This window comes from Trichechus manatus, unplaced genomic scaffold (genome assembly GCF_000243295.1).
Source record: "Trichechus manatus latirostris isolate Lorelei unplaced genomic scaffold, TriManLat1.0 scaffold00036, whole genome shotgun sequence".
NCBI lineage: Eukaryota > Metazoa > Chordata > Mammalia > Sirenia > Trichechidae > Trichechus > Trichechus manatus.
The window spans coordinates 18,206,288-18,233,048 of record NW_004443972.1 but is presented as its reverse complement, the minus strand read 5'-3'; the positions used below and the strand labels follow the sequence as shown (position 1 = coordinate 18,233,048).

General features: G+C 34.5%; 1 protein-coding gene across 2 annotated transcripts in view; it reads left to right on the top strand.

The window, feature by feature from the left end:
- The window catches only part of KCNH7 (potassium voltage-gated channel subfamily H member 7), a 532,073-nt gene that overhangs the window by 459,010 nt on the left and 46,302 nt on the right, over nt 1–26,761 (top strand). The window contains exons 8-9 of one of the 2 annotated variants that reach the window (XM_004375431.2): nt 4,961–5,360; nt 10,530–10,729. In XM_004375431.2, the coding sequence (XP_004375488.1) occupies nt 4,961–5,360; nt 10,530–10,729 (600 nt within the window). Of the gene's footprint in view, nt 1–4,960; nt 5,361–10,529; nt 11,096–26,761 lie in introns of those variants that run through there. The other variant, XM_012555277.2, reaches the window with a different exon arrangement.

Here is a 26,761-nt window from a genome sequence, read left to right as displayed (position 1 = left end):
GCCCAATTTGAGAACAAGCTTGACATGTTAGAAGAACAGAAAGAAGGCCAGTGTAGCCACATTGAACCACAATAAGTGAGGGACAGAGTGCTAGAATATAAGAATGCTGAGACAAGGACCAAATCATGTAGAGCCACGGGGCTTGGAGTTTATTCTTGCCACAGTGGGGTCGGAATGGCGTTATCTGATTGACATTTTGAAAGACTGTCGGTCTGATGTCTTCAGAATGGATATTCAGAGTAGAAGCAGGGAAACCATTTTAGAGCCTATGCGTAATGCCGGAAGGACAAGTTGGACTGCGTAGTGGTGATGGAAACGAAGTAGACAAATTTGGGATATACTTTGGAGGTTGGCAGTCAGGACTTGTTGGTGGATTAAATATTGTATGGAGGAGTAACAGAAAAAAAAACAGAATCAAGGGTAGTTCCAAGATTTTTGTTATTTGTTAGTTGTTCTTTTAATTTTTTATTTTTGGCTTAAGCAAGTTTTACAGATGTGATACTTTTACCCAGATGAGGAAAACCTGGGGAGAAAAAAGGTGTGTTGTAGGGGAGAAATTCCTGTTGTGGCCATGTTAAGTTTGAGATGCTTATTAGTCATTCAAATACAGATGGCTTGTAGCAATTGGAAGTGGAAGTTGGGCACTGCGTGGATAACTAGAAAGATATAGATGTGAATATAAGAAAATGAAATGAGTTTCGTTCAATTAAAAATTAAAGGTAATCATGGAAAAGTTTGGTTTGAATCAGTGGTATTATGCTAGGTCTCTGCATCAATTTCACTGTAGATCTTTTAAAAGAATATGGAGGTAGATCTGAAGAGAAGCCTTGAAATCTGCATTTTTGAAAGTGTTATGAATGATTCCACTATTTATTTAGATGCACAAGTTCCAGTGGCCGTATCTAGGCCAAAGAGAGTGTTCAGGGGATGGATTTTGTCCTCATAGGTAGATATTTTTCCTAAATAAATATAGAAGTACATTAATAAATAAACAAAAGGGTGATTTTCAGCTAAAAATAAGAACAGTTATGATTTCTTAATTTAGCTGCATTAGTAAAATGTTTTCTTCTATGCATCACAGCATCACAGATTTTCTTAGAGAAAATATTTTTGTTAACATCAATTAAAAATTACTGTCTTCCTTGACAATTGTCCTAGATGATAAGCTATTTTAACATTTTTATTTTATTTACATTCAACTCTGGAGTGGAAAAATTTTTGAATTTTGAATCTACATTATTTTACCTATGCTAAGAAGATAACACATACATTTCTAGGAGAGCAGACATTATGTTCCAAACTAATAATTTTCCAAATTAATCATTTAATTATTTTAGCTTAAGTAATGCCTATCATCTACAAATAACTAGAGAATCTTATGTAATGTCAAAAACATTTTGAAGAAAATGAATACTGCCAATAACTGATCTTGCCTATGCCATTAATATCTTCCTGTTAATTCTACCTAGAGAGACTCAGGGGAAGGTTGTCTATTTCCTTATTTATACATCATCAACCACTATGCTAAATTACCTCGATATCACTGAAGCAAAGGAACAATATTATTGGCTCAGTCTCCAAAAAGTCAACTTTTGATTATCTGCCTCAAATTTTTCCTTATTTTCCTTATCTGTAGCAAATCTTACTTTCCGAGATATCAACGGTTAGAACCCAGAGTACTCTGTTTAGTTGCATGCTTCATTAACTTCTTCTTTCCTTAAAAGTTAGTATTCTTCTAATTAATTATTTGCTTTGTTGCCATCTCTCCTTTGACAATTTACTGATAATTTTCATGAATCCTGAATCCACAGAAGAATTTGAAATCAAAATACTTGTAGTACTCTTTTAGGAAAAGTTTCAAAAGAAAATAGGAGTTTCTGTTCACATTTATATGTTTGTTTCAATTAGTCTGATAGATGAATAGTGGAATGAGTATGAGGAAAACCTTAGCAGGCAACCGTGTAAAAATTCTGATCATCTTGTCAGTTTTTTTTCTGAACCCAATATTTTCAATAGATAGTTTGTTGAAAGTGAATTTCTAAAACATCAGGCATAATCATGTTCAAATATAAATAACAAGGCACACTCTAAAGACATATATGCGTATACGTGTGTATACATAAAGTATCTATTTCTCTGTCTTTAGAGTAGATTGTTTCTGGGAGTTCAGGCAAAAGTTTCCAGTGACTTATATTGGAGCTGTTGGTCAAGCCTTCAAAAATCTATGAGAGACATAAGGATTCCCAATGGTATAATTGTTTTTGAACTAAGGAAATATAAGAGAACTCCATTTAAAAAAAAAAATCATTTTACTTTCACTTCATCATTTATTCATCATTTATATGTGATCTAATGACTACATTTTGCTAGAGATGGCATAAGGTAAAATTTTTGATTAAATATTTCTCAGGACAAGTCTAAGTCTCATTTTTTTTTTAAATATAACATTTGCCTACTTCTATTTAGAATCATTTGATAACCAGTATTCCATATCACTGTAACTACAGAAAGAGAAACTGAGTTCAAATCGCAGTATAATAGAACGTTAATCATAAAAAAACATAGAATGGTCTCAACTGTAAGGCTGTTAAATATCAGAATGAGTTTCTAATGAAATTTCCTTCTCTCTAAAAGCCATTTGTAAGAATTTGGAGGTTTGCTATGACGAAAGGAATGATAAGTTAGGTGATTCCCCAAGTATCTTTGCATACTAAAAATATAGCTCTTTGTATTAGCAAACGTGTCCTTAGAAATATAGACATCATGTGACTCAGCTGAACAAAAGACTAGAAACTAGTTTCATTGGTAGTGAGTTTTTCTGGGTAAGTAATTCATTGAATGTTGTAGACAGCAAGTACCAGCACTGACAGGGAATTGAAATGAAACCTAAATCAAAATATGAGTATAAAGTCATACAATTTGTTATCCACTAATGTTCCTCTTTCCCCATTGGTATGCAAATATTTCTTGACAAACAGGACAGAATGAGGGATTAAACAGAAAATATCAATGATGATTCATTCTGACAACCCTGTAGTTGACACTAAAAATTACATATTTATATTTCCTCCTTAATAAAAGAATAATTCTGTTCACTTACACATGGGGAAAGGTTTTAGAGCGTAAAAACTCTAAAATAAACTATTTTAAATGTAAGATTCTTGAAAATGCTTACTAAAAATAAAGCAGAATCATTTTTTTCAAAATTATTTTGAAGAATTCTTTCATTAAGAAGATATATTCTTTTAAATCTGTGAGACAGGAAAAAAAAATCTACTTCATCGTCATTATTTTCATCATTGTCATGAAAATAATAACTTAGCACTGGAAACAAAGACTCACCTCTCTGTACATCTCAAAATGAGCAACAACTGGAGTCCAGTTGTTATAAGCGTATCTCAACTACCCAAGCTCCTCTCACCTCCAGAGGGTTTCTAACACTAACTGGAAAGAATTCAGGGGAGATTGAAGAATCCTCCCCAAACCTCTGTGACTGCTATGGCACATAAAAAAAATATATTATAGCATTTTAATTAAAAGATTTTTCTGCTACTTTTTTTTTCACCAAGGCAGTATTAATCAATATGGGTGATAGTTAAGCCATGTGTTATTTCTTTAATTAAGATGTAAGTGTTCTTAATGCATTTGGATGTATTTTGTGAAATAAACACCGACAATGAACAGATAAAATGACTCAATAATTGATTGGTAAACACCATGTAACTATGGAATAATAATATGCCCTCTGAATTATATAGTACTTATAGTTGACATTATTTAGGAAACCTAAAAAATGAACTTGTAATTTGTACTTATCAGATTTCAAGTCCAAACAACCATTTAAGTATCCTGTTACTATATGGAAGTGTCCTATCATTAGATACCTGGTCGGTTATAATCATGTAATTAGTTATACATGTCAAAACCAAAAAGCAAAATACAATTATATCATTGAGATATCAAGAAGCAATTTATTAATTTAACACATATACAAAGAAAAATTCATTTAAATATACTGCCGAATACATGCATGCAATCATCAAATAAGTGTTCCCACAGTTATCTGCTTGACTGACTCCTCTTTATGCAAATCTGTTTCAACTCAACTGTCTGCTCTTCAGAAAGGCCTTCCTTGAACTTCCTTTCTCAAGTGATTCCCAACCCCAGCCCACACTCCAAACACCTTCTATCATCTTACTTTGTTTTATTATCATCATTACACTTTTCACTATCTAAAATTATCTTATTATTTGTTTATTTTAAAAATATCAGTCTCTCCCCACTAGAGAAAGAACTTTGCTTCTCTTCATTAGAGATGATGCTTTCTCTTCTCTGTTAAATAATTCTCTTCTCTACTAGAAAAACAACCTTGTCTTTTTGTTCAACAGTGTAATCTCAATCCATGTGTGGCCCTTGGTAGGCACATAGTAACACGCGGAAATGTTTGCTGGGTAAATGAATGATTTATTGAGTACCTGTTATGTGCAAGAAGGCGGCTGGGTGGCAAAAACATTAAGAGCCTGACTGCTAACCAAAAAGGTTGGTGATTCGAACCAACTCAGAGACATCTATTGATCTGCATCCGAAAGGTCACAGCCTAAAAAATCCTATGGGGCAGTTCTACACTGCACATGTGGGTCGCCATGAGTCAGAATTGACTAGACGGCAACGAACAACAACAATTAAGTGCAAGGCACATGGTTAGAGCATAAAAAAATGTAGACAGATTCTCTGTCCCATGGGTCTTATATGTCAAAATGTTAAATTAATGTGCCACACGTTTTCGAAGTATTTTCCAAAACAGAAGTAAAATCTTAAAAAAGAAATAAGCTTAATACTTGATTCAAATATACTCAGTGTTACCGTATTATTTTAGCCTGTTTCTACCTACTTTATTTCATAGGAACATACTTTGAATTGTTTATCAACTATTTCTAATCATGAACATTTGTTTCCACAGACAACAACATTAATTGGTCTTTTGAAGACAGCTCGACTCCTTCGTCTTGTGCGAGTGGCCAGGAAACTTGATCGATACTCGGAATACGGCGCTGCTGTCCTAATGCTCTTAATGTGCATATTTGCCCTGATTGCTCACTGGCTGGCTTGCATTTGGTATGCGATTGGGAATGTCGAAAGGCCGTACCTGACTGACAAAATTGGATGGCTGGATACCTTAGGACTACAAATTGGGAAACGTTACAATGACAGTGACTCAAGTTCTGGACCATCCATAAAAGACAAATATGTCACAGCACTTTATTTTACTTTCAGCAGTTTAACCAGTGTAGGATTCGGGAATGTGTCTCCTAACACCAATTCAGAGAAAATCTTTTCCATTTGTGTCATGTTGATTGGCTGTAAGTAGATTTCTATTTTGTTAACAATCAGAATAAAATAATGCTACAGAATTGGTATCTCTAGAAACATTTAGAATGAGGAAAAGAGAAAATTATAGAAAATTGTGGAGATAATGGGGTTACATATATGGGCACCATATTCTATCAAATCTGATTCTCTCTGTAAAGCGGAGACACCAAATGTCTTTTAGGACCTCAGGAAACCATAGGCATAAAACTGGAATGATATGGGTTTGGGGATTCAGGAACAAACGCTGAAGCTCTCTTTCACTGCTATAAAAAGTTTATTACCAATGGTTATATTTCCATTTCAAGCTGAGTCCAGATTAGAAAAAGTAGTTTACATTTATATACATATATATATATATATAAATAGTATAGCTAAATATTCTCTCTCTCTCTATATATATATATATATAGAGAGAGAGAGAGAGAGAGAGACTAAAAATTGACTAAAGATTCCTTTCCCTGTGACATTATGCCAAAGCCTAAATGATTATGCCTTTACCCTGTAATGGGGTAATGTCATAAGCATCATTTATAAGACGTATTCTTTAGAATTAAAGAAAAATTCTATGTTAAACCGAAGATGTTTTAATGGTAATATAAGAAATGTAATATTACTATTTAAAAACTAAAATTGAAATCCTGCTAAAAATAACTTGCTAATACCAGGCAACAATTAGCAAAAGCAGAATGGATTTTTAAAGGTTAAAAAAAAAAAAAAAGTATTGGCATTAGATTGCACACAAATTTGGAAATTAATTTAGATAGTTGATTTTAAAATATTAACCTACTGACTAACGAAATGTGACTAGATAAGCCTTATTTATAGACCTTAAATAGATTCTGTCAGTTTATTGTCCACTTCATTTAAAATTCACTTTTCATATGTATGTTTTAATGTTTTAACTTCAATAACATTTGCATAACCAAACAACATTGTATTTGAATAACTTTAAGACATTCTACAAATTCAAGCAAAGTAAGGAGCCCTGGTGGTGCAATGGTTAAGAGCTCAGCTGCTAACCAAAAGGTTGGCAGCTCGAATCTACCAGCTGCTCCTTAGAAACCCTATGGGGCGGTTCTACTCTGTCCTACAGAGTCGCTATGAGTTGGAATGGACTCCATGGGAGCGCTCCCACCACCACCGCCCCCAACTATAAACACAGGAGTAGCATGGCTCCCAGAAGCAAATGGAAGGGGAGCCTAATGGAACAAATAAAAATATCCATTCTAGAGAGACTGAATCTCTCAAAGCAAACACAGTCCCAACCATCTTGTAATTATAACTGCTAGTAAATACTTAGTAGTGGCTTATCAACTCCAATGGCTGAGATGAAAACAAGAAAAAGAAAAAGTTTTGTTCTTGGTGTTTCTAATGTCACCTGTGAAAGAAAGGATATCACCACAGATAATAAACATAAACATAAACAGACCTAAACATAAAAGTTTAAACTATAAAACTTATAGAAGAAAATATAGGAGATAATCCATAATATAAAAATTGACATACTGGATTTCATCAAAATTAATAACTTCTGCTCTTCCATAGACTCTGTTAAGAAAAGGAAAAGGTATATGATAGGCTAGAAGAAAATATTCTCAATACTTAGATCTGAAAAAGGACTTGTATCCAGAGCATATCAAGAATTCTTGCAACTCCATATCAAGAAGAGAAGCAATTCAATGTAAAAAGGAACAAAAGATTTGAACAAACACATCACAAAAGAAGATATATGAAGTACATGATAAGTAATAAGTACATGAAACGATGTCAATAGTTGTCAGGGGAATGCAAATTAAAACCTTAAATGAGATATCACCCACTATAATATCTGGATAATGAAAAAGGAAAACAGAAGAATTGTTGCATTTCGGACTATGGTACTGGCAAAGAATATTAACTATACAGCGGACTGCCAAAAGAACAAACAAATCAGTCTTATCCAGAGAATATCAAGTATTCAGCCAGAATGTTCCTTAGAAGCGGAGATGGCGAGACTTCAACTCGCTTATTTTGGACGTTTTTTCAGGAAAGACCAATCACTAGAAAAGGAGATCATGGTAAAACAGAGGATGAGCAAAAACGAGGGAAACGCTCAATGAGATGGATTGACACAATAGCTGCAACAATGGGCTCAAACATCCCAATAATTATGAAGATTGTGCAGGACCAGGCAACTTTTCTGTTATACGTAAGGTTGCCATGAGTTGCAGCTGACTCAATGACAACTAAAATGTCACCACCACAATGGCTAAAATTAAAAGGACAATACCAAATGTTGGGGAGAATATGGAACAACCTATATTCTCATACATTGCTGATGGGATTGTAAAATGATGCAACCACTTGGCAAACATGCTTTTTCTTATAAAGTTAAACACACAAGGACCATACAACTGAACAATTCCACTCTAAGTGTTTAACCAGGGAAATGAAAATATATGCCCACACAAAGACTCACATACAAATGTTCCTGGAAATTTTATTCATAGTAGCCCAAAACTAGAAACAGCAGGTGTCTATCAACAGGAGGAGAGATAAACTGTGATCTAGCCTTATACTGAAAATTTATAAAAAAGAACAAATTACTGATATACACAACTCAGCAATAAAAAAGAACAAGTTACTGATACATACAACAACAGGATGCATCTCAAAAACACTATGCTGAGTGAAAGAAGTCAGACACAAACAAGTGCATACTTTGATTCCATAAATCCTAGAAAATGCAAACTAATTTGAAATGACAGAAAAGAGATGTCTTTGCCTAGGGTCTGAGTATATGGGGCAGACAGCAAATACATATGAGGAAACCTTTTGGGGTGATGAAGATATTCTATATCTTGATTGTGTTTATATGGGTATATACATTTGTCAGACCTAATGGAACTATACACTTAAAATGGGTGTGTTTTATTATAGGTAAATTATACCTTATTAAAATTTCTTTTTTAAGTTATAATTTTTATAAAATTGTTTAATAGAAAAACAAAGTCTATGTGTTCTGTGAACACCTTTGAGCTAATACACCACGACTAACTAAGTATATTATTTTGGGTAACTTACCAGATTTTGGGTGTGATGTGCTGAAGGAAGTTGTAAGATATACCTGTTTTATTTCTATAATTCAAAACCTAAAACAAACCATTCTGATGAAATAAAAACTCCCTATTGAGAAAAGCAAAATAAAATATTGAGTTGAGGAGAGAAATGTCTGTATATAGTCTTCCAACTTGCTTTTAAGTGATATTTTAGGCTATTTGGTGGACATTAACTAAGCATATAATTCTGTGCTTCTCTCTCACTTGAAGCCTTTAGCTCCATTTGCTTCCTTAAAAAAAAAAGAAAAGAAATTGATGGCTTGGTTATAGTTTTGGACATCATCATAGAATTCCCTAGAATAAATACTTCAATGAGTCATTTATGTATGTAACCATGTATCTGTATAATGTAGATTTTGCCGTCTTGTCAATGAATAGGAAGTAGCTGCTTGTAACCCAAGCTAATGTTTTGTTTCATTTTGAGGGCAATAAAAACCACAGTATTTATTAAAAACTGCATAAAAAAAGTTTTTCCTACCTTTCTCCTTCATGTAATTATTCTGGTTTAGGTAAGGAAGGAAAAAAAAAAACACCTAGCATTGATTATATGTCCTCTGATTGAGTCAAGTGAATTTTATCTGTACTAACTAAACTATTTTCTGAGAACTTTGGAAACCTAACAGCACCAATAAACATTTCCAACACTACACTTAGGAAGAGTAAAATGTATTTCTCACATGAATCTCCTTGAATCATAGGAAACAGTTTCAGGCAAGTATTGCTAAGTCCCTTCTTAATCAACTATTCATTTACTCAAATTAGGCTCACCTCTTCTTCCTGCAGAAAATACAACCTAAATCATTTGTCTACCTTGCTGATAATTACTGTCGCTCATATCCCAATTCAGCCTCACTAAAGCTCTCTCCCTAACCTTCATTCCTTTAAATAGAAGAAAACAAAGGGCCACTTCTTTCCCTGGGACATTCTCTTCTTGGGAGCATCTGTGGTAAACAAAGACCATGCTAACCAAGAGACAGAAGTAACATAGAAAAGAAAACAAATACCCTGGAAGACAGATTATATTAAAACACTTAGCTTGAATCTGGACAAAACCTACTTTCAAAATGATTAAGTGGTTTATGGAGATAATGGTTTTTAAAATGTGTTTGAGACAAAAAAAAAAAAAAAAAAAAAAACCTTGTTGATCGACTATAGTTTAATCAAACTGTTCAAGCTGGTTTTCCCCCACCTTCTTGGTATATTGCTGTTCCAGTGGCTTAAACATATATTAGCTCCTCTCTAAGGTTCTGACATATACCCCAAAATCAACATGCAGGTCATGTATCATGATGTGACTTTCTGAACAGAATATAACACTTCTTTTTAGAATTATTAGAAACTGAATACAAATATAAATAGCAAAAGAGAAGATGCTTGAAGAGGTTATTTTAAATCATAAACATTTAGCCTAGGAAGCACTACTAAGGTTTTTCCCCTTAAGTACTGCATGCATAGCAAGGAATGTCATAGCAGTTTCCCCCTATAGATGAAAGAACAAAATGTATTTAATTTTTCTCTACAAAAATAAACTATATTCATATTCTAAGCCAGAGATATCTGTTTCTCATGCCAAAATACTATAAAAATAAATTTTAATTGATTAAAAATTGTACACAGATAAACACTGAAAGAAAACTAAAAGTTTCTTAAAACAATTTATAATTTCTTAGTAAATCCAAAGTACTCAAAACATTAAGATTATAATAGATTTTTTAATATTACAAGGTTAAATTTGAAGCTGAGAGGCACTGATAAAATTAAAATTGATATTTGAACTCTACTTCAAAAATTGGGCTTTGATATTATGAACGATGTAAGTTTTTATTTTAATTTAGAATCCATGGTAAATTTGGATGGAACTGGATACTTTTTTCCATGTTTATCATTAAAATTATTAAATTTAAAGCAGTATTAGCTTGTCTTCTTTTCCCCCCCATGGGCCAGTGGTAAATAATTACAACTTAATTGACATCATCAAAATGTACATACTTGAGATGCTAACAAGATACTGTATGCCCAAGTGCAGTGTTCCTCCATAACTTTGTTTTTTATCCAATCCAGCACTAATGTATGCAAGCATTTTTGGGAACGTATCTGCAATTATCCAAAGATTATATTCGGGAACTGCCAGGTACCATATGCAGATGCTGCGAGTAAAAGAATTCATTCGCTTTCACCAAATCCCCAACCCTCTGAGACAGCGGCTTGAGGAATATTTCCAACATGCGTGGACTTACACCAATGGCATTGACATGAACATGGTATGTATTGCTGTTTCCCAAAACTGAAGCACCACGGGCATTATAGCTATAGCCAAAATGGAAAAGCCAGTCTCACCAGCTTTGAACCCCTTGCTTTTGTTTTCCTCTCTCTGATGTTTATTTTCTCCCCTGGAGATAGTCTCTCATTCTTAATTCATGGCATTGCATGGTGCTATATCCAGTTATATTGTGTGGCAAAGGCATTATAACATGATGCAAACTGCTATAACTGTGTGTAGTAGGATTCCTTCTTCTGGTTAGAGAGAACATTGCTTGACCTGGGACTTGGGCTTTCATCACATGGCCTAGTTGCCAGCACCCAAAATATCAGTTGGACCCATGTGCATGAAGATTTGATAAGTAAACAATAACAACTATGATGCCTCCAAACCAAGATCATTTTTAATATTAATGAGAACCAAGATTAACACCCTTTAAAACATAAGGCGTAAGCATTTTATAATAAGAAGTTTCATGCTTCTTTTAAGGACAGTTTTCTTTTTAAGGATAGTTTTACCTATGTGCCCTTTTACTGTACCTGGTTTAATGCATCTTTCTTTCAAGGGGGAAATATGGATTCCTTCATACCTTTTAAGCAAATTTGACATCAACGATCACTTGTCATAACCCCTGCCTCCTCTATCACTGTTCAAAATCAATAAAATTAAAACATTACTGTGGTCCAAAGAAGCTCTTTTTACTATTAGGGGGGATTTTTCACATTCTTTTGACCTTGTGGTTTGGCTATAGAAACTAATCGCTAAAAAATTATCAGATAAGTCTAAATTTCATGGCATATCATAGAGATATAATAAAATGATTAAAAATAAGGTACCCTCCCACCTGGCTACTTCACCACTGGTCAAGGACGCTGTTTATAAGAATTCTTCAGAAAATAAAATCACTCACATTTAAAGACATCACCAGCATAATACAATTTTTTGCCTAAGTGAGCCTGTACAATTTAGATCAATATTGTTTGTTGGACCAGCAATATTCTAGCAAAAAAGCAAATGTTCACAATTAGCAATCAAAGTGCAGAGAACATTGCAAATATTGCCTAATTTGAAAGACATATTACATGTGGATCATGTGTGGATCATGGATCATTACATGTGATAGCCATGTGTGATTTATCTGAATCTAAGTAAGGGCATGCCATTATAAAACATTTTAATTTGAAGAGTTAATTGACTAGCACATTTCATATGAAACAATAACTGAACTCCATGTGTTATTTCTAGTCATCCCAAAGTTGCTTGCAAAAAAATGCACTTGATAAATTGACCTCACTTAAGAAAGAGCTTCAATCACATCAGAAAGAGCACCTACAAATCGATCACTTTTATGTATGTCCATCTCTATCATAGTTTTAACAAAGACATCAGCATTTGGAAATTATTCGGGAATCTCTAATGCCGGGTTAGATGAAGCAGTGTAAAGAATTTTTAATCAAAACACGTGTCACCCAACTTTGTTGTTCCAGACTGCCAGATTATTTCAGTAAGCGAAGTAAAACAACAATTATTTATTGTACCTTCCCTCTCCATATAACTCTAGTTTTGTGACCATTTTTGTGATAAAAAGTCTATTTTGTGACAATTATTTACCTTTCATTGTTTGACTCTATTACCTATGAATACGGTTTATATACCACTTGCCTATTTACAATGTTCTTATGAAAGATTTATCTCTTTCCTGTCTGCTTCAAACCTTAATACATGGAATCACAACACCCACCGGTAAGAACAGGAGGTATTTATATCCAATTTAATTCTCGTGTAAATTGTGGAGAATACCCTTGTTATCTGTCAGGTTTAGAGCTTGTTAAATGATTTCCAATGTTAGTTCTGATCTTTTTTTGCATGATGTAGTAGAGGAAAGACAAACCAAGAAGCTGGGGGAGATAACGTGGAAGAGGCCAAGCAGAGAATAGAAGCTCAACTTTAACAATGGCTTGACCTCTAATAATATTTGTATACGGTTCCCCACTCTCATAACAATTCAATTCTCTGCCCCTACCCCCACTCTGCTAAAGGTTATGGGTATACGGTTTGCATTAGAAAATTGTTGTAAAGAAAATGTCACTCTTTCATCATCCTCTATTTTCATGCTATAGGTTCTTTTCTTTCCTTTCATCTGCATGCCTGTATTACATGATCCTGGAGTGTGTGAGCTCTAAACCATGTGCCGCTGAGTCTTGCATGTGGTTTCGAGAGCTTGCCTTTGCATGAACTTCTTGTTTGTACAGTCTCTACATTTCTCATTGTGCGGCTGAAAAGTGAGTAAAAAAAATCAAAGTGCGAGAAACGTCAAACTCGACAAATGGAAAATGCTTGCTTATTAAACACAATATGTAAAACAAAGTTGATTACAGAAAAACAACTGTATCTTAGACTACTGAGAGGTTAAAAAAAAAAAAAGGATTTATTTTTCTCCAAAATCATTGTTAAAATCCCTGTGTCTTTCTAGTCTGTCATTAACTAAATTGTAATTTAATAGCAGCTTAAAGTGATTTAAATTTATGTATCATGATACATATAAATGTATTAAACTCTTGTACTTTATATCAGCATTCCATGTTATTTCATTTATGTATAATCTCAAATATAATTTCTCATGAAACACTTCAGAAGATCATGTTTACTGTTAAACCATGTCCAAATGAAGTATAAGGTTTCTAATCACACTATTTATTGACCTAAAATTATTTTCCATGACCCAAAACATTTGATTACTTGATAGATCACAGAAAAAAAACTTTAAAAGACTAAAAAGCGCAGTCATACTCCTTATCCCTTACATCTTTCTCTTTTTGTGAAAAAGCTATTGCCAGAATGTTCTTGAACTGAAAGCATTCTTAGAATACTTTCAGTTGTCCCAAATGGTTCAGAACACAAAAAGAAAAGGGCCAGAATAATGAAGCTAGCGAAAGAAAAATATTATTTTGAGTCTGATTTCGGACTTAGGAATAGTAAAAATTATCTCAAAGATCCTTTCTCAGATTAGACTGAAGCCATCTCTGAAACACAGTCAAGGAATTCTGCAAGTCAAAGTTATCTTCTGACCCAGTCTAAAACCTTCTGAAGTTAGCTGACATTAATTTTAGTTACAACCCCACAATGAACTGAACACCCTCTTCCATGTCAGTGCAGAATCAAGTGTCCTCATATTGCACACAAGGGCCTGCCTTGAGTGGAGAAGGACCTAAATAATCATGGCTCATAAACTTTTCTGAATGGGGGGAAATAAACCATTTAGGATAGAAATCACACCATAATTTAATATTACACACTGCATAGAGGAAGAGCCTTTAAGAACATTTAATTGATAATTTTATTCCTTACCTAAAAATGCAACCCCTCTCCTAAGTAATGCCTGCATAATAGAAAAAGAATCAAGGGATTCAGAAGACCCAAGCACTAGTTCTCAATCTGCCACTAATCTTGGACAAGTCACTTAACCTCTCTGTAGTTTAATTAAACTAGTCATCTTCAAATATTTATGAAGCACAAGAACTCAGATATTCTAACGTGAAAAATAATTATTATGCGAGCCTTTCTGGTTGGGGATAGAGATTCTATATGGAACGTATTCCAAAAAACACTGCACTAAGTTGGTGGGTAGGATTTTTGATGCCAGAGAACTGAAGGAGACCATTTCAGGTAAAGGCTGTGACAGGAGTAAAGGCACATATGTGGGAAGGTACAAAGCAGAATTAAGACACCTGAAGCAACTTTATTTTAGAAGAATGACGAGGTGTTTTTTTTTGTTGTTGTTTTGTTTTGTTTTAAACCCTGGGTCATTAGTGGAGTCAATTCTGAGAGACAGACATAGAAAGGAGTTGGAATAAGAGCATAGGAAGATGAATATATTTTTCAGCAAGGTGGATAGATGAGTTTTCCTTAAAGACAGGCTGGAAAGAAAAAAAGGAAGGGTGAAGGTGTTGGTTTTGAAGGGTAAAGGAGAAAACTCGACCATACTTGTGCTATATATCCCAGTTTCCTTGGTCAAGCAAAGGCTAGAAACATCTTGGGAAACTCCGTCAAGTTCAACGCAGTAGGCTAAAAATACTTAGAATTACAGTGGTACTCTAACAAACAAAGCCAATAAAAGTGGAAAATAAAATAATGAAGAATATTATATTAAGAGAAATTCTAATTTCTTAGAGCTGATGTGATTTCTAAGAAATATTTTAATAAAAATCTGATTTACTTTTCTTCAGTTGTTTTCTGGTTTCTCTTTTAGCAGTCAGAGCAGTCTCTGCCACTAACGTGACCTAATATCTAAATCCCTAATTTAATTCTACTCATCAAAAACTTTATTATTCCCAGTATGTACATGTATTAAATTAATTCATCTGTACCAGACCTGCTCATTCAGATCTACTCCACTTACAGACTGTCTTGATATACTATGAACAACAACAAAAAAACGGTTGCTCTCCAGTTGATTTGGACTCATGGCGACCCCACGTTTCAGAGTAAAACTGTTCTCCACAGAGTTTTCAATGGCTGTGATCTTTCAGAAGTAGATTGCCAGGCTTTTCTTCCAAAGCACCTCAGGGTGGACTCAAACTGCCACCCATTTGGTTAGTAGCCAAGTGCTTAACTGTTTACACCACCCAGGGACTCTTTGATACACCATGGTGAATTGTAATGATGAGCTCTTTCAGTTATGCCCAATTAAGCAACTCAGATAAAAATTATTCTTATCACATTAAACCCCATCAGAAATATAAAAGCAACACTTACAAAATGGCATGGCCTGTCTTCAACATATTGTTTTTATCCCTCCTTACCTTTTTCTAACAATCCTTTATATACTGAAGTAGATAAATATGGTCAATGAATAAACCTTACTCATAACATCCCTAAAGTCCCAAAAGCCTTAAAAGTAAATCCACATGGAGATTGGCAACAACCTGGATTGAAATAATGACCCAGAGGATAGTAACACCTTTTGCCTAGTTACTATTTAGGAGTTACATTAAAATAATTGTTTTCCACAATGCATTTTAAAAAGTGTTCTCAACTGCATATTGATTCGTTAATGGGAATTGCCTGGCTCTGAAGAAACTGGTCAGGTAGTAACATTTTGCACCCGCAAGAAATGTTAACACACAACCTTGTTACCCACAGTTATCTACATACTGCAGCAGCACCCAAATAACAGGTACTTGAGAAAGGGCAAGGTTTATCTGCCCTTCCTATTTTACACCAAGGCTAATTATCCTAACCTTCTCAAAATACCATCTGGAAGCCCCGACCTGTATCAATATCAAGCTTAAGACAGGTCTATGATATTTTCGGGTCACAATGGTACTTGTTCCGTGATCTTTGACAAATGATGATGGATGGTCACTTCATACTCGTCACCAACCATCATCAAGAAGGACTTATTTACAACTGACACCATGCTGCGTCTGTGCAAAGCAAGTTTGTCAGTGGTGGGATCTGACCTTCAGTGGTTCCTAAGTCAAGAGAAATCATAACAGCGTGGCCTGGGGCTTTCTTTACCCACGATAAATAGTCATTGCAGAAACACTATGCTGAAGTGAGGCACACAGTTGTGTGCTTCGGTTTCTCCATCTATTAACAATGTTCCTCTTAACAGTGGTAGGAAGGTGGAAATGATGTCTCAAATTGTTTTATAACTCTATAAAATAATGATACTATTTGGACAGGACTCTAGAGTGCGATTTCTTATGCTGAAGGGTGTGATGCATTTCAAAATACGTTCTTTGAAGTGATAGGAGCACAGGAGTAATTCAAACCCAACTCAGTTTAAGATCATTTAATAATCAAGGCAGTAAGCCAGTACTAAAAAAAATATAGAGCAAGAGATCATCAAAGTTCAGTTTAAATATCATTTTAAGTCTCCTTTAATTCAAATACTGGGGTAACAGCATTTATCAAATTTAATAGATTCAAACCATCTATAATTTCCCCAATATAAAAGCCCAATATTTTCTTCAGTGGAAGAATTGTCTCAGATATTCTGGGACCTTATATTGTAAATGGATATACAAATTCTCCACCCAATATGTCAGAATTTTTTATCCTTTTTTTTTTTTAAATGGTGAAAATAAGCAGGAGTAGTTCATCCAATGTAATATATGGTATGTCTTTAAGGCAGCAGTAGCTCTGGAAATTTGGATTTATTTTAATTTTTTTTTGTTTGTTTGTTTTCTTTTCATTGTTATCCATGTGAATGAATGTGGATGGGAAAATGCATAATCATTACATCTTTTATGCCAGACATACCTAAAGAAACTCCTTTAATTTGTATCTGGGACTCCTATTGGCCCCCAGCAGAAATCTACACTCACCTCACAGACCACCTGATTAAGGATCTTCCTCGTGGGAGTCCATTGCTTCTAATGGTGACTTCTTAACACTCCAGAGCAATGCTAAATCATTTATGTATATGGTGTAATTAATTTGCCCTTTCTAATGGTAATCTTCGTAGATCAGTATGCTCTACAACACACAGAGAGCCAAAACATGTCTGTGGTTAGCAATACCTACCATTGCAGGCAGATAAGTCAAATACTCACTCCATATGGGTATAATTATTTTATTTGAATTCTAGGGATCCATCTCTAAACATCTGCTAGTTCTACACTGTGGGTCACAAAGATAATGTGTGGATACTAAGAAAATGGGGACTTGGAAGTGTGTTCTAAGACAGGGACTTTAGTCCAGAGTCTAACTCTCCAGCCACTTAGCTTCTCTAATTTTATCCGCTTTACCTATAAGCTATTCTAAGCATTTAGCAGCAGGTAACACCACAAGTGAGGTTAGAATATTATAATAAAGCAATTAATCTCTATATCCTTGACTGGGCTAAAGAATGGAGGGAAGTAGATGTCAGGACAACTGCTAAGCGGTGCAAAACTTTACAAGCAGGACTGGTAAAAAGAGAAATAAAAGCAGATGAACTGGCCTAGAGTAAAATAATTAGAAATGGAGACATTCTTGGAGTAAAGGCATAGGGTAAACATGTGGATAATGGTTAGAATAACGAAAAGAAAATCAAGGGAGGCATTCTATTGCACCCACTGAGAAAAGGACTGTGGTTAAACAGCCTTTCTATCCCATCATTCTTGAAAGAGTAGCATTAAGTAGACTTTTAAATCAATATATTGCTTTATTCCCTTTCCTTTCATCCTCACCAGTCTTAGCACACAGAATTAGGATCTATAAATGTTCTTAGGGATACTGTTTTTTTCCCATGAGATTTTTTTCTAGGAGATTATGCCTATCATATATTATCACTGGCAGTTCTTGAAGCTATAGAGAAAGAAACAATGTACTCAGTCAGTGAAGCAAAGTTAAAGAAACATTAAGGAACCTAACTTTTTAAAAATTTAAATCACATTTGCATAAATATTTTTAACAATATTTTGATGTAGATATTCATTGAATATTGGTTAGAATTCTGCTTTGCCTTTCTTTCAGAGGAGTGGTAGAAGCAGAGGAGTAATTCCAGCCCAATTCAGTTTAAGATCATTTAGCCATATCCAGTATGTATCTTCAGGAGCCCTGGTGGGACAGTAGTTAAGAGCTTGGTTGCTAACCAAAAGGTTGGCAGTTTGAATCCACCAGCTGCTCCTTGGAAACCCTATGGGGCAGTTCTACTCTGTCCTATACAGTCGCTATGAGTCGGAATTTGCTCGACGGCAACACGTAACAAGTTTTACTAGCTGTAGATGTTATGGTTCTTTTTTAATTTTTGCCAGGCTTACGGATATGTGAGTCTGAGTATGCTTTTCATATTCATACATACATACATACATACATGCATCTGTAAAAGTCATATATAGAGGTCATTTGAATTTTTCTTCTATGGATTGCCTATTTATAGCATTTTTCATATTTTTGGGTTATCTTTTTCTTAACTGTCAAAACTATTTTTAAATTATAATATTAATGCTTTAGCTGTCATCTGTATTACAATTTGTCCCTAGTCTTCTTTTGATATGTTGGTTTTGTTTAAAGTATCTTTTAGATACAAAAATTTTATTTTGTTTTTTTTTTACTACAGAACATTTTGTCAACTTTTCTTACATAGTTCAGGTATCCTGTCCTGTTTTAAAAATGTTCCAGCTAACCTCTCTCTGGATTATAAAAGTAGTTTCACAGAATTTTGTATAAATTGTGTTATATGATTAGAAAGAAAATTCCATAATCAGTTTGAAATGTAGCTTTGTAAATGATTTTCTTCCACATGAATAGACAGTGGTCCTAGTTGAATTTATTAACTAACTCATTCTTTTTCTATTGAATTAAAATACCACCTTAGTCTTACATAACTGGGATACATATCTAAACTCTCAAATCTGCTGTATTTGTCCATTTCTATAGCAATATAATAGTGATTATATGTGGCTTTCCCTTATGCTTTCATAGCTGATAAGGTAGATCAATACTTACCAATTTTTTTTTTAATTTTCTTGGCCACTTGAGATTATTTATTCTTCCATATAAAATATATGACTGTTTTTGTTCAATTACAAAAAAACCTCCATTCTGGGCTTTTGAGATAACCAAAAGATCAGATTGTCAAATCAGACTCACAAGAATCAGAAATCGTAAACAATATCAAGATTTACTAATAATTTAAAGAATATAGGTGATCATGAGGTATAAGCAAAGCATGGAGATTCCTCCTTGAAAAGATTATAAAACACTGGTTTAAGCTTAGAAAATAACATTTCATTCAATAAGACTTTATGATTTTCTTAGAAATTCTCACCTTTGTTAAATTTATTCTTAATCTTTTTATAGTTTAGTCAGTCTAACAAAATATATTACAGGCTTAAATTTATAGGTAATAGATCAGAATCCTGGTGGCACAGTGGTTAAGAGCTCAGCTGCTAACCAAAAGGTCAGCAGTTTGAATCCACCAGCCACTCCTTGGAAACCCTACAGGACAGTTCTACTCTGGTTATTGGGTCACGGTGAGTCTGAATCAACTCAATGGCAACAGGTTTGGTTTTTGGTACAGATAATATAAAGTAAAACTATTTGTCATTTCATCTACACCCTGTCACCTGAACAAATTCTCTGCCTTATTTTGATAGAACTTTTTCTTTGGTTTTGTTCAGTTTACTTTGGTTTGGTTTGGGGAGATTTTCTCATGGATGTTCTAGGTATACGTTCACATCAGCAGGAAAATGAGGTAAATTCATTCTTTTTTTTTTTCCCAACTATTTTTTTTAATTCACTGGAATCTCCAAAATAATTTTGAATAGTAGTGGATTTTAATGAAAATGGCTTCATCATTAAGACTAGTATTTTAGAAATTATCTTTAAATTCCTGAAATAAATCCTACTTGATCGTAGATTTTTTTTGATACATTTTGTTTTTATTGGCTAGTAAACTACCTCGAAGGAGCCCTTGTGACACAATGGTTAAGCCTTCAACTTCTAACCGAAATTGGCAGTTCTAACCCACCAGGCACTCAGCAGGAGAAAAAAACCTGATAATCTGCTCCTGTAGAGATTACAGCCTGGGAAACCCTATGGGGCAGCTCTGCTCTGTCCTATAGGGTCACTATAAGTCAGAATCAACTCGACAGCACACAGCAACAATAACAAATTACCTAGAATTTTTGCATTCATTTTATAAGTTGTATTAGTCTATGGTTGTCTGCTCTTTAAACATTAGCAATCAGCTGTAAAACCATCCAGTCCTGGTGGTTTTAATAGTGGATCTTTAATCACATTTTCAGATGTTTTGTGGTAATTATTTTATTCTACTTCCTCTTTGGTCAACATTGGTCATTTTTATTTTGTCAAAAATTAATCCATTCATCTAAGCTCTCAGAGTTGTAGAATTGCACATAGAATTCTCTTATAAATCATTTCATCTTTTCTATGTCACAGATACAGCTCCTTTCTCATTCCTAAACGTATAATTTTGCTCTCTGTCTCTTCTTTTTGTAAGCAGATCTTTGAAATTTTATTTATTTTATTGGATTGTTTTTTAAGGAACTCTCTTTTGGATTTGTTTTTCCTTGCTACTATTATTTTCATTTTCTGCATTTGCCTTCATTAATTCTCACTTTTTTATTTCTTTGAATTGTTCTATTGTTCTTAACATTTATACTAAGCTCTTTTATTGTTTGACTCTTTATTCTTCAATAATGAAGGCATTAAAACTATACATTTTCCTTTAAAAACAAGTTCTGTAATTCCTTGCGTTTTGATATGAAGTATTCTCCTTTCATTGCTTTCTAAATTATTTCTTCTTGGATCTGAAAGTTATCACAGAGTGTGGCTCTTAATTTACAAGTACTGATTTTGTGGTCATATTTTTCTTTTTCTGTATTATAATCAGAGTGCAAAGATTATAAAATCTCTACTTTTAAAATGTTTAAGGGCCCACACCTAATGCAACAGCAATTTGTGGTTGCTTTTCTTTTAAATGACTCATTTTTATCAAGATTTTCCAAAGCATTTAACTTTATTTTTGTAAGGGGAAAAAAACATTGCTTTTTGTTCACACAAATTTTCATTCTGTTACCTAATATATGATTGAATTATTTAATTCCAATAACAAGTACAATTGGCATAAATAGATTTAGGAACATACAAAGGTAGTATACAACAGTGTCTGTATAGAACAATATCTGGGGCATTCGAAGTGCTGGATAAAGTTCAGACAGCTTAGAGAAGGGGAATCTGCTAGGCAGAGGAAAAGAACTACTACTTTGAGAGCTTCTGCTATTTTGCAAAACACTGGAAAATTGCTGATGTAGTCATCACTTTCTCTAGAAACAATTGCATTGCTGTCAAGCCTTAAAATTTCTGAGGAAAAGATACCCTAACTGGTACAAAATGAAAAGGGCATTTATGCTAGATTTATAGCCTATATAATGTATCTATAAAGCCAATCAACAAAATGAATGGAAAATATTTTGTGTCTCACCATACTGGGTGCAACTTAGAAATCCAATTTGATGGACAGCTATGACAAGTCAAAATAGTTGAAAGAATCCTAAACCAAGTTTGGAGTCTTAGTTCTTCCACAAGTAAAATTCCTTAATGTTTCAGCTTTCACGTTTGAAAGGTGGGGGATAACCATCCCTGTATATTCCTCACATAATGTTGATATCTCAGTCAAAAGATATTCTAAGATATTACACAGGAGAAATGTTTCTGAAATCATAAAACTTGATTCAAATGCAAGATGGTATTTCAAGTGCAAAGTGGCATTTTAAATCATTTCTTTTATATTATCATCTGGAAGACTGTCTTTTCCTTACCTTGGAACAAGCTCAGGTCATCTACAGTCAATCCATTTGGAAAGAACTATGTGCAATGCATCCAACAGACAAGACCATAGTGATATTTTGTTCCTCCCCCATCCCACATAATTGAAGGAAAGCAAAAAAGGTCCTAAAATTACTCCTCAGATGCAGATCCCTCCTGTTGCCCTTAAAAAACCTGATTGGTTTCAGGGTTTCCCTCATTTTAGAAATCCTGACATACTCTTGTAAGCCAGGTTTTTGCTGAATAGGCTAAAGGACTCCAGAGCCTGGATAATGATGACGTGTATGAAAGTGATAAATCCCCTCTGCCACACATCATCCACCACCCTCCAACTCATCCCTGGCACTGATTTAATCTGGGTCAAGTTAAAGCTTGAACATCCTTCTGAAAGCAAAGTAACATGTCATAGTTATGCAGTTAATGGGGGGTGGAGTTGGGGAGGAAGGAAGCAGAAGGTACAAGAGGGGATTCTCTTTCATTTTTTAAGGAAACTTGTACCAAAACTTGTTCAGGATTTATGATATCATTCCAAAAAACGAAAACCAAATCCATTGCCGTTGAGTCTATTCTGACTCATAGCAACCTTATAGGACAGAGTAGAACTGCCCCATAGGATATCCAAGGAGAGCCTGGTAGATTCGAACTGCTGACTTTTGGGTTAGCAGCTGAACTCTTAACCACTACGCCACCAGGGTTTCCTATGACATCATAATCATGTCTATACATGTGTGGCTGGTTTTGGTTCTGCCCATACATTTTTTCCCTCAAAATGATAAAAACATATGCTAAATGTTGAAAAGAACCCTGGTGATGTAGTGGGTGAGAGCTCGTCTGCTAACCAAAAGGTCAGCAGTTCGAATCCACCAGCCACTCCTTGGAAACCCAAAGTTACATGCAAGAAATAGTTAATTCACCCAGTGCCTATAAATGTTCCACTGTCATGGATTCCACAGTATTCTGCTTTGTGACTATCTGGACAGATATGATAGCCTTATACAATAAAATAATTCCTTATTCTTAACATCCAGATGAAGATAAAATAACAGATGACAAAACAATTTGAGCTTCATACTAGGGCTGCATACGCTTCTCTATCTACGTCCAGTAAGACCAGTTGCCCTCTAGTGGGCTCCCACTCATGGTGACCCCATGTGTGTCAGAGCAGAACTATGCTCCGTAGGGTTTTCAATGGCTTTTTTTAGAAGCAGGTTACCAGGACTTTCTTCCGAAGTGCCTTTGGGTGGACTCAAACCTCCAAGCTTTTGGTTAGCAACTGAGTGCATTAACACTTGCACCACCCAAGGACTCAAGAAAAGAGTCCACCTATCATGATCAATGGTTAAACATGGAATATTAAACATATAATTACCAAGGAAACATGAAAAATATGCATTTCCTATTCTGTAATGGCTAAACCATAGAAAGAATATGATCTGGGATAACCTAGAAGTTTTAGAATCCACCAAAGAAGGACATTATCTTCTAGAAATAACATAAAGCAAGACTCAGTATCTTAAAAGTGTTAAAGATTTGTCATGTTCACGTGGCAAACAATTCTGTCAGAATCATAAATGCCATATAATATGAAGGCAGTATTCTAGGACAGAAACTTCAGATTTATTACTTGCATTGCCTATTTGGTAATCACATTTGAGGTTCAGTGCCTCATAGGAAGTATTAATTAGTGTTTTGATCAATCCTAATTTATCAAGATTTAAGTGTATTTAATGACCCAGAGAATTTCCAAGAAAATTTCTTATGCCAGTTGTCACAGCCACCAAAATTGTTGATATGATTAATCTGCTATTTAGGGTAACCGTTTGCCTCACTCAGACTGTTCTTTCTAGATGTGCCCGATACAGCCTGCCTTAGGAAATGTTTCTCTCTACAGTTACACTAAGTTAAACAAATCAAAAACTGTTCATTACAGTATAGATCAACTTCCCAGTGCTATCTGGATATGGAATATGTACTACAGAACACGTTTGCTGATTATTTTTGGAAAACAAATACAGGAAAGTAAAATGCTATGAAAGGAGTCCTGAGAAAATCTTAGTAAAAACTCAATTGTTTGTGGTCTTCCAAACAGAACCTAGAAAGTGTACCAACCATGAGACCATGTTTTTCAGTTCAGGTGGAAAAACAGCAAACATCGATTCTTGTATCTTAAATTTCAAAAAGGAACACTAGAGTTTATTGTTAGCATACTGTAAATATTTAACTTCATTGGGAAATCTCTATCAGAAGCCATATAAAAATTGAGTAAGTAAATATATCTCTCTTCTGTAACTCTCACTTTTGTTTAATTGCACGGATGTAGGGCCAAAGGGCATAAAGGCGAACTCCCAGGAAGAAAGGGAAGACTTAAATTGCTGATTCGAGAAGAGAACCATGGCTCTGAGACTGGAGATTCAGTTTCTCTCCTGCAGGACACACAGTTACTGTGAAAACAGATAAGAGATACTTATACTGAAATTTGATTATAAAAGAACTACTCCCACAACAAAATTTAATATAAAACATGCGCACCTTGAAAGGTGATAGAATAGCGATGCATCAAAAATTTTAAAAAAAAAAAAAGATTTCATTAATTAGGAAAGTCCTTTGCTTAGATCCCACTGACCAAAGCCCAGGACACATTAATTATAATCTACCTTAGACCTGGGTCAAACTTCATTTTCATTTGAGTCCCAATACATAGAAGAGAGAGTTAAATTGTTGTATTGGTACACATTTATTTATTAAGTTTCAACTTAAGGATTTACTTGTTAAAAGTGATGTCATTTTGATGAACAAACATATCAGAGCAGAAGTTGTAGGCTTATATTAACTTCAGCATCCATTCACTTCTAAGTTTTGTATTTATTGCTCAGAGTAGAAAATCTGAATTCACACACATACATAATTGCAAATATTAACAATATTGTAGTTTTTGTGCCGTTAAGTGTGTGTAAGCACATACATGTTTTAGAGAATTTTAGTATAAAGTTGACTACTTCTGAATTAATACCTGATCGTGTTCGATAGAAGCTTACTAAGTAATAGTGAATTATTTCCATTTTTTATCTCTCTTTGTTTTATGTGGCTTCTTCAAAGAGGTTGACTTTGATTTAATTATGCTAGTCTTGTTTTGTTGTTGGGTTGTTCTTATGTGAATGTCTTTATACTTTGGATCCTCTAGTACTAAGGTATGATGCTAATTTCTTTCAGCAATTACAGAAAACATTTCATACTCAAAAATCTGAATGTCTCATTTGAAGTCAGAGTTTGATTTTCAGGGTCCCAAAGAGTTTTATTCACACAAATTCAAGCAAAGAGGAATTTATCTTGCATTATAAAATATTCACTTGACCTTATATCATAATAAAGATATGGAATTTTTACCAGTCTTGAAAAAAATTTTGTACCTTCAAAAAGTTTTTAAAATCTGCCCATACCAGCCAGTATTACAGCTATTCACTCATCTTAAATTAATTGTTACTTTGAGGGTTCATTTGAACAACCATCAGTATTGTAACAGTTCATTACAGATGTCCAAGGTTGGTATGAAAAGCAGAGCGTGGGGACTTCTGGTTAACCATGTGAATTTTTTTTTTTTTTAGATCTGTGCTCTTAAATAAAGACTTGAGGGCCACATATATTTCTAGGGTGTTTTGTTTGTTGTTATGCTCACGTGCATAGTGCCTGTCACATCCAAAACTCACAGCTGTCGATTCAAACTCACATCGACCCTATAGGACAGAGTAGAACTGCCCCATAAGGTTTCCAAGGAGCAAATGGTGGATTCGAACTACCAGCCTTTTGGTTAGCAGCTGTAGTTCTTAACCACTGCACCACCAGGGGTCTGCCTGATACATAGTAGATACTTAACAAATATTTGTTCAAAGAATGAGGACTGCCTTTCCAAGTAGCATGCTATGAAATTGATTCTGGGTAATGCTTCTTGATCTTTGAAATCATACTGACTCAATAAAACAACGGTTCCAGATGTACAATGGAAGGTGATATGTACCCTTGCAGCTTCAGAGTTTGACAAACAAGAAGATTGGGTGGAGTGTAATGGAAATGAATGTTGTTGTTAGGTGCCATCAAGTCAATTCCAACTTATAGCGACCCCATGTGACAGAGTAGAACTACCCCATAGCTTTTCCTGGCTCTAATCTTTACAGGAGCAAATCACCAGCTCTTTCTTCCACAGTGCAACTCGGTGGGTTTGAACTGCCAACCTTTCAGTTAGCAGCCAAGCACTTAACAGTTGTGATACCACAGTTCCTTGGAAATGAATATAACAACCACCAAGCCAGCTTGTGTACTGGTTTGTACTTGCATACTTCACAGAGCTACTCTTTGTAGCCAGTTTTGCTAGGCCAGGGAGAATGCCAGTATTTGAGTGTTAAATGAGGAAGTTCCAAGTCAGAGAGTTTAGCAGAGAAACCAACCCCGAAAAAAAGTACAATGACTAGGAAGCAAAGAAGGCAACAAAGATGCTACCAACGGAGAGGAATGCCCTGAGTAAAAATTGACTTAAACCTACTCCCGTTTCTACTTATTTTAATGTTCTTCCACCTCTATTCCACTACAGTTCTCTCTGTTTTAAATCTCCCCTTTTAAAGTCTCTCTACTTAGGCATAATCCACATCCAAAGCCGCAAACTTATTTGTGACATCCCAACTGAATCTTAACTTCTGTTTGAGTTTTACTTGATTGACACATGTGGCTGATAGAGAAAGTTAAGAAAGTCAGGTAAGGG